Below are 9,690 nucleotides of genomic sequence, written 5' to 3'. Positions count from 1 at the left end.
GAGTTTAATGAAAGATTGAAAAAAGCAAATCAGACAATGACTAGGATATGTAAAATTTGGAAATCAAATCGCCTGAAATTATAGTTTAGTGAGATCCGTGTTACTGTATGGAGATGAGTCGTGGTAAGACAAAAAAAAAAAAAAAACCATATCCAACAGATTTTGTAGATTAGAGAACAAAGCCCTCAGAAGAATATTGGGAGTTAAATGGCAGGACAGGATTAGAAATGAAACTAAAAGAGAGATTACTCAAGTTCCATATGTGGTTGAGATTATGGTGACAGGTAGATGGAGATAGTTTGGTTTCTTCTTCCCACTCCCCAAGAGAAATTAGTTCACCATATTTTCAACTGAGCTCCACAAGGCACTAGAAGACTTGGAAGACCCAGGCCTACATGGCTGAGGACTATGAAGTGTGAAGTAGATGATGATGAATGGAGAAGTATTGATTTAAAAGCTCAAGGTATAAACAACTGGCAGAATCTAATTGAGGCCCTTTGTGTCAATAGGCATAGGAGATGATGATGATGACAGTATATTAAAAGATGAACTCAGGTCTATCTCAAGAGGCCTTGTTACTTGCTATCTCTGTTTACAATTCTGTTAAGTTACACCAACAGATGACTTGGTATACCTTTTTTATCGGGTGACAGAACTAAGTTCAAAAAGCGCTGATAGAATAAAATTTACGCAAAAGAATGTTTTCAGACAGATATATAAATTTCAAGTCCACCAATCCTAAAATTACCAAGAATCCCATGTAGGTTGTACTTACCCTGTGCAATAAAATTAATAAAACACTCTTTACTTGCATAATGAAATACATCTAAGACTTATAGAATTAATTACAGACCATGCTCTCTTCTTCTCGTACACTTTCTGCATATGTAACGAAGTACAATATAAGTGCAAAGAATACCACCACCATTTATCCTAGTCAGTAGTTCAATAGAGGTTGCAGTGATAATGTTTGTCATCACTTTTCATATTTATTCTAGAAATACTAACAAGGAAAGATATAAATGCTGAAGGATAATGCTTGGAACTTATTAAAAATTATCTACATACCAAAACAGTACAGCAACCTACTTACATGTACCAGTAAAACCACTATTTGAGGCTAATTTGGCATTTGTAGTGTAGTAGAATCCGGGCAACTTACACATGTATGCTATTTACAGCACCACAATGTATTTAAGGAGTAATGGTGTTATATAATAAAATGTATTAAAAATTAGGCAAGAAAAAGTTTTACGTCATGATAAAACAGTACAGTATTCCAGCCTAATTATAACCACTACCAAAAATATCATTAATACAATTTCAAATTCGCTACAAAACAGTAAATGTCTATCTACAGCAGGATGTACATCCTCAATCATTTATTATACCTTTCATTCCATTTAAAATAATGTGCTTTAACATGGAAAGTGTACACAACAGGCAAGTTTAATACTGTTTTGGAATCTAATACATGACTGAAGAGGATGATGCTTACAGTACAGTAGAGTGCTAAGAACTGCCTATAAACATTAATATCCAAGCCTATTCACTGTGATGGACATTTTGAAAAGAAGATTGAAAAACAGCTAAGAAGTCATTGGGTGTTACTTTTTTTCTTTTTTCTTTAATCTCAGTCTGCAAAACGTTCACATCTTTACCTTTATCAACATCATTATTTTTGCTAGAATCCTCTCGATTATCATCATGACCATCATCTAACACACCTCCCTCAGTTTTTGCTCGGGAAAGTGTCTGTAAAATCTTCAATTTTATTTCTTCTACTGCTGCCTGATTTGCAGCAATAGTTTCATCATCATCTGAATTCTCCTGTATGTTGGCCCCATCATTATCATATTCTAAATTTTCTTGTTTTACCACATCATCATCTACATTCCCCTGTATGTTGGCACCATCATTATCAAATTCCAAATTTTCTTGTTTTACCTCCCCTACTTCTCCCATTTCGACGTGTTTTGAAACATGTTTCTGGAGTGCATAATTGTAGGCAAAGTGCATGCCGCAAACATCACATGCATATGGTTTATCTCCAGTGTGAGTTCGCATGTGAATATTCAAGGTACTTGATTGGGTAAAACTCTTTTGGCAAATGAGACATTTATGAGGCCTCTCTCCCTTATGCCGCATCATATGAACATTTAAGGTGTTTTTTAAAGCAAACATGCGTCCACAAAGTTCACAGCCATACTTCTTAATCTTCTCTTCAGCAGGTGGATCATTTGTTGAATGTATAGAATGTACTTTTTGATGTGTCTTTAAGCTATTAGGCTGAGTGAAGGTTCTTCCACACACGTCACATTGATATGGGCGCTCATTTGTATGAGTTCTCTGATGGTAACGTAATGTATTAAGACGAAGGAATTTTCGACCACATTCCTCACATTGGTAGGGCTTTTCTTCATCATGTACAACAGCATGTGACTTCAAATTCCATGAATTGGCAAAACTTTTACCACACTTTTCACAAGTAAACAGTTTCAACTGAGAATGGCTTCCCATGTGTTTACTTAAAGCTCCAGCCCAACCAAATGACTGTCCACAAATGTCACACAAATAAGGCTTTTCATTTGTGTGAAGGACTTTCATGTGTACCTTTAATGAACTTACCCTTGAGTATGTTCTACAACAGATTGGACATTTATGCTTTTCAGAGTGGCATTGTTGCATGTGCTTTCTATAAAAGTTTCTGTCAGCAAACATTTTATCACAAATTTTACAGATGAAACACTCTTTGGCTGTATAACTAGAAGTGAAATAGGGGCTTTCTTTACAGTCAGTTGTTGAAGGTTCAACACAATCCATACCGACCTCATTAATATGTGAGTTTCCATTGTCAGCTTTATCATCATCATCATCATCATCCTGGATATTGTCACTATTTTCATCATCGCCATCATTTTCAGTTTCATTTAGATAAATTCTATGATGATCATTCTTTTCTCCCTCATTACCTAGTGAATCTAAGTTTTCTTCTTCATTTTCTGAAGGAGTTGATTCTGTATCACTAGGTAGTGCTGCTGCCCATATGCCACTTCTGCTTGATTTTTTTAGAGAGATTCTTTTCTTTACTCCTAGGCTATCTTGTCTGTTATCATTTGTAACAGAAATATATCCTTGATGACCGAAATTTTCAATTTTAGAAGAGCACCCTCTGTTAGCTTCCTGATCCAAAGAGTCACCTTTTTCAAAGTATTTTGTAACAGGAGTCCTCGTCCCTATTGATTCTGAAGGAAATTCTTCATACCTGCTTTTATCAACTGGTGAATATTCTTGTTCTTTATGAAATTTTACAGGGCATCCCTCACCAGCATTAGCACCATTGGTATCATCTACATTTCGCTTCCAAGATAAATCCATTTTGGAGGGGTATATAAAAGTTAAAATGATCTAGCTCAATACTGTATATAAAAACAGAATTTTAATAACAATTTAATCAATGACAAATAACATTGAAATAACTAATTGTTGTAGGTTTTGTAAACCTACTAAGCCAATACTGTGCTATATACAGTAACATTAAAAATACAATTAAGTTAACCTAATCTTTACACTTATTAAATACTTCTTGGGAAAACAATTAATTGCCATAGCCTTTTCCACTCCTTATTAAATGCATAAATGTTAAACATTTATATAGCACGTAGTCAATAAAAATTAATCAATAACTTTCAGATACTCAATAAACAGCTTCAAAGTAATTACAGGGTATGTTATACTCCTGAATAGAAAACCCAAAAAAGATTAAGTGCTACAAAGTAGAGAATATAAAACTTGTGATAGAGTATAACCAATGTGACCTTCAATAAGGGGACTAGTGATGCTCTGCCTCTTGGAATGTTGCAGCAAAGGTAACGTCCATTGTGCAAGTTGTATTAACATCTGCGGAAAAACAGAAGTTTATATAACACGACAAATTCGTAGATAATTTGTATTTTTCCTAACTATACAAACCTTAGCTATTTAATAGGGGTATTACTTTCGGCATAGCTGAAATGATGAGTCATTAATTTTTAACGAGGGTTAACAACTCACACCGCTAGTTAGCGGGGGTTAGGGAGGCTAGCTTGCTACCGCTCCCCCTCACACACCTGTGATTGAGCTCACTTTCCTTGGAGGTAAGACTTCAAGGGGGATGGGGCTGGCAGGTAAGTTTGCTTAAATAACTAAGGTTTGTATAGTTAGGAAAAATACAATTATCTACGAATTTGTCATTTGTTCCGTAACTGGAATACAAACCATGCTATTTAATAGGGGTGACTCCCCTATTAGGAAGGGTGGACGTCCCAGCCAATCTGGCTTTTGGCTTTTACCCGGGGGCTCCTTATCTGAATGTATCAGTACTCAAGAAATAAGGAGTCCCTGCGCCTCGCTAAAACTTTGCTACAAGGTTCGCGGCCTACGCAAGCTGTGTGTTGAGGTACATAGAAGTGTGACTGTCCTGGTAAAGTTATTCCGAGTTCTTTAGAGGGAAAAGCTGTGTAACCAAGACTTTCCCAATACCACCTCTTCAGGGTATGGGGACGCAACAGTATTAATCTTAATACTAGGTACACAAGGAAACATGGTTTACCTGTAGTGGTTTGAGGTCAGCTATGCAGAGAACCCAGGATGCTGGTTTCCCCAAGAGAGGGGAGAATGAAGAAAAGAATAAGGGCCAGTCAAACCTTTTCATTCACGCAGACTAAAACCGGGTAACAATGCCCTCAACCTTCTGCTACTTGTCCAATAAGGAGCTTGAGTTTTTAAACCAGCTGTTTTGCAGCCACCACAGGACCGACAGAGAACGTATCGAGTCTCCTGTGGGTCACGTCTTGCAGGTAGTGGGATATGAACGTGGTCTGACGCTTCCACACCCCAGCTTGAAGAACCTGCGTCACTGAATAGTTTCTCTTGAATGCCAGGGAAGTAGCTATGCCCCTGACATCATGAGCTCTGGGGGGACGTGACGGAGGAGGGTCTTGATTCAGTGCATGGTCTATGACCTTGTGAATCCATGCTGAGATGGTGTTCTTGGTGACCCTCCTCTTGGTCCTTCCTGTGCTGATGAATAGTGCAGGCACATGAGGATGGGCTGAAGCCTCAAATTCCTCACTGGGCATAGTAAGAGATGGTCTGGATCTTCTGTTACAGTACGGAGACTAGAAATCCGGAAGGAGTTGAATCGTGGATCCACTACTCCCGGGTTCTGAGTCTTAGCAATAAACTCAGGGAGGAAACTGAACGTTACTCTCCCCATCCCCTTGAATGAGCGATGTCGTATGAGAGATCATGAAGTTCACAGACTTGCTTGGCCGAAGCCAAAGCTAGCAGGAACACCGTCTTCCAGGTCAGGTGGCGATCGGTTGCCTGGCATAATGGTTCATAGGGAGGTCTCTTGGGAGACCTGAGAACTCAAACAACGTTCCATGGGGGAGGTCTTACTTCTGACTGGGGGCAGGTAAGTTCATAACTCCGTATGAGTAAAGAAAGTTCTAGCGATGAAAAAATATCCATTCCTTTCAGTCTGAAGGCTAGGCTTAAGACTGAGCGATAGCCTTTCACTGCCGAGACTGAAAGGCGCATTTCTTAACGCAAATACACGAGGAACTCTGCTATTGCTGGAATAGTGGCATCGAGAGGAAAGATACCCCTTCCATGACACCAACCACAAAAGACTTTCCACTTTGCCTGGTAGACTGCTGCTGATGACTACGCAGGTATCCAGACATCCTAAAGGCAACTTGTTGTGAAAATCCTCTCTCAGAGAGGAGATGCTGGATAGTCTCCAGGCATGAAGTCATAGCGAAGCTACGGCTTTGTGGAATATGTTGACATGTGGTTGTTTGAGTAGATTGTGTCGTGGAGGGAGTTCTTTTGGTGGCTCCGTTAGGAGTTGCAGAAGGTCCGGAAACCATTTTGCGTGATGCAACAGCGGAGCTATGAGGGTCATTGAAAGGTTGACTGATGTTCTGGTCTTGTTGAGTACCCTCCTCATCAGACAGAACGGGGAAAAGGCTTAAACGCCGATGTTGTCCCACCGTTATTGGAAAGCATCTTGCCAGAGAGCCTTGGGGTAGGGGACTGGGGAACAATACAGCGGGAGCCTGAAGTTCAGGGCCGTTTCGAAGAGGTCAACAGAACCTCACAAAGTCAGGACTTTTTTGGCTACTAGATGATCCAAAGACCATTCGGTACTCACTATCTGAGATGCTCTGCTCAGGTTGTTGGCAAGCACATTCCTTTTGCCTGGAATGAAGTGTGCCGATAGTGGTATCGAGTGGATTTCGGCCCATTTCATTATCTCTACTGCTAGATGGGATAGTTACTGTACTGCAAAAAAGTACCTCCTTGCTTGTTGATGTAAGTCACTACTATGGTGTTGTCGTTCATCACCATCACTGAGTGGCCTGCCAGGAACTGTTGGAACTGTTGAAGGGCCAGAAAGACGGCCTTCATCTCTAGGAGATTAATGTGGAGGTACTTTTCTGACTCTGACCAGAGGCCTGAGGTCGTGTGGTGCAGCACGTGGGGCCCCCATCCTTTTTTTGAAGCGTCTGAGAAAAGCATCAAATCCGGGGGAGGACGAGAAGGTCCACTCCCTTTCGTATATTCTCGACTGTCACCCACCACTGGAGGTCTGTCAGTTCCGCTGATCCCATGGGGATCCAGATGTCCGGGGAGTCGGTAGCTTCATTCCCCCAGGGGTTACATTGCCACTGGAGGGATCTCATCCTGAGGCGAGCATTGGGAACTAGACGGGCCAACGATGAAAGGTGACCGAGGAGACGTAACCACGATTGGGCTGGAAGTTTTTCTCGTCTGAGAAAAGGTCTTGCGACCTTTCTCAGCCTTGTTATCCTGTTGTCTCATGGGAAGGCTTTGTGGAGATTGGTGTCTATGATCATGCCTAAGTATACCAGTCTCTGTGTAGGAAGCAGAGAAGACTTCTCGAGATTTACCATGAGCCCCAGATCATGGCAAAGTCTCAGAAGTTTGTCACGGTGTTAAAGAAGGGTTGACACTGAGTCTGCTAGGATTAGCCAGTCGTCCAGATAATGGAGGAGACGGATGCCAATCCTGTGTGCCCAAGATGACACTAGGGCAAACACTCTGGTGAAAAGTTGTGGTGCTGTGGAAAGACCGAAGCAAAGAACCTTGAACTGGTATTTTCTGTTAAAAAGGCTGAATCTCGGATGGACTGGGATCTGGAAGTACGCGTCCTTTAGGTCCAGTGTTCACATGAAGTCTTGAGGTCTTACTGCTAGTCTGACCGTGTCTGCCGTCTCCATGCTGAACGGAGTTTGTTTGACAAACTTGTTCAGGGCTGAGAGGTCGATGACTGGTCTCCAGCCTCCAGATGCCTTTCTTGCAAGAAAGTCGACTGAAGAAGACTAGGGACCCGTCGAGGACCTCTTGGAGAGCGCCCTTCTTCAGCAGGGTCTGGATTTCTCCTCCAAAGGGTTTGCCCCCTTGCCAATCCCATGGCAAGGGAGTCTAATGACACTGGATTCCTGGTAAGGAGAGGTAGAAATGTTACGAACGGGACGTGATATCCTAGACGCATCACGGAGATTGTCCAGGAATCGGCCCCGAGTTGCTTCCACCTGTCTGTGCAACTTTGTAGGCATCCCCGACTGGTGGAAACGCAGGGAGAGTGCCTATCCTAGCGTTTGTGGCCTCGGCGGCTCCCTCTAGGATTCTTTCCTGCCCTGGAGGACTTTTTGCCTTTCCTGTCCTTGACAAGAAAGGGCTTAGACACAATTGTCTTCGCTGTTGTTTTCGTTGTCGTCGCAGTCTTGCTTGGACGGGACTGCTGGAGTGCTGGAGGTTTACAGAGCTTAGTTGTTAAAGCCCTATGGAGGAGGGAGTCTCGATGAGACTTCCTCCACCTTTCAGCAGCAAGTTCCACGTCCTAAGGCTCAAACAAATGGGACCCCTCTAGGGAGGAATGTCTGAGCCTATTTATCTCGACGCTTGGGATCTGTTAGTGGAACCTCTCAGACAATGCATCTCGACGTTTCAAGATGGTGTTTGCCCACAAGTTCGAGACTTGGTGGGTAAGAAACTTGGTCGTGCGTGTGCCTGAGAGTAAGAAGGTCTCCATAGCTTTCCGGGCACGATCCTTGGAAAAATCCTCGGATCGTATCAGGATACCTAAGGTCTCTAACCAGATGTCCAGCCACGAAGTAGCTTGCATCGCATATTTGGTGACCTTTTCCTGGTTAATGATCTCGGTTGCCGAGAACGAGACCTGCCGGCAGGAGAGTCTCTCAAGAGGGACTCCCCTGGTTAGCTCTTCCAGAGAGTGGTGAAGAGGAAGAGCTGAACTGGGTTCCTCCAGAATCTCAAAGTACCTCCTTTGCTGTACGCGAGGAGGTGGGAGGAGCTTGTTCGTAGCGCCGGCACGGTTGGAGGAGGCAACCTCGGAGAGCTTTTGGGAGATCTTGTCCCTGGTACTCTTCACCCCTTGAGACCAGTGTAGGGCTGCACTGGTCTTTGAGGGTTTCTGAGTACCAAAGACGCGGTCTAAGACCATGTCTTTGCCCTCTCGAGGGGGGTATCTCCGGATCGGAAAACCCATTGAGAACCCTCATTAGAGTCAGAACCTGCCAGAATGCATGCTCTGATTCTTGTTGGTCTCCTCCTGATGTGGGACTGGCAGCGAAGTCTCCTTCTGTCCCCAAGAGCTCTTCTTAGGGTGAGTCGTGGACATTCCCTGAGTGGCTGGCTGTCTTCGTTCTAGCCCTAGTGGAGGACTTTGGCAGAGTTTTGGAGTCTTTGGACTCCTCCCAAGGAAGGAGATAAGACTCCAACATCGAAGACCTGTGTGTCATGTCCCTCCTGGTCTCAGATTGCGGGGAACTCTCCGCGTGGAGAGAGGTTTCCTCCATTGGTGCGATGGAGAGTGTCTCTCCTCGCGTGGTTCCCTTGGTGACGGAAGGTCTTCGTCCGACAGGGAGGGAGAGTCTCTCTGAGAAACTGGAGGAACTTGTCTTGATGGTCTGCACAAAGTCAGCTTCGCCCTTGGGGAAGTGACCGCATCAGAAACTCCCCTTTTCCTCTTCAAAGGGGTAGAGGAAGCCATGGTTCCGTGTCTTAAATCTAGAGCTATAGGTTGCTCTGATGAGCGATCAGACAGGACTGGCTTGAAAGCCTGTGTTATGGCTCTGACTAAGGCACTGAACCAAGGATGCTGACTGACGGATGCACTGTAAGACAGATCCCCCTGAAGGGAAAGGGACCGAAAGTTCCCTACGAGGAGTTACTGTAATAGATGGGTCTGATTTAGATGGTCGTTTAGGGATCCTGAACCCCTCTGCTTGTTTTTGTTTCCCTTCTCCCTCAGTGCGCGCTGGTATGCATTTTGCGGGGAGGGGAATGAGGCTATGGCGACCTTGCCGGGTGTAGATCCTGCGCCCGTGCTTGTTGGTGCGCGAGCTCGCGCGGGGGAGAATAGTTGGCACGCAAGTGAGCGCGAATGTTCAGGAGAGCGCCGGCGCGCTGGTGAGAGTTAGCGCGTAAGTGAGGACTGCAATGTGATTGCTGTCTCACCTACAGTGTTGTGTGCCGGAGAATGATGGCATGCAGGCATTTGTTGGCGCGCGGGCGATGAATGATGCACAGAGTGCGTAGGAGAGCGCTGGCGCGTAGGTGAGCGTTGGTGCGTAAGAGATCGTGGGCGCAGGAGGG

General features: G+C 43.9%; 1 protein-coding gene across 2 annotated transcripts in view; it reads right to left on the bottom strand.

The window, feature by feature from the left end:
• Positions 1 to 985: 985 nt before the first annotated feature.
• Positions 986 to 9,690, bottom strand: part of LOC137644033 (zinc finger and SCAN domain-containing protein 2-like) — a 156,286-nt gene continuing 147,581 nt past the window's right edge. For both annotated transcript variants that reach the window (XM_068376925.1, XM_068376924.1), the window contains exon 2: positions 986 to 3,900. In XM_068376925.1, coding sequence (XP_068233026.1) covers positions 1,546 to 3,378 — 1,833 coding nt within the window. In that variant the 5' untranslated portion in view covers positions 3,379 to 3,900 and the 3' untranslated portion in view covers positions 986 to 1,545. The remainder of the gene's footprint in view (positions 3,901 to 9,690) is intronic.

Source organism: Palaemon carinicauda, chromosome 7, assembly GCF_036898095.1.
Source record: "Palaemon carinicauda isolate YSFRI2023 chromosome 7, ASM3689809v2, whole genome shotgun sequence".
Classification (NCBI taxonomy): domain Eukaryota; kingdom Metazoa; phylum Arthropoda; class Malacostraca; order Decapoda; family Palaemonidae; genus Palaemon; species Palaemon carinicauda.
Note: the sequence above shows the minus strand (reverse complement) of the source record. Positions and strands in the feature narration are given on the sequence as shown.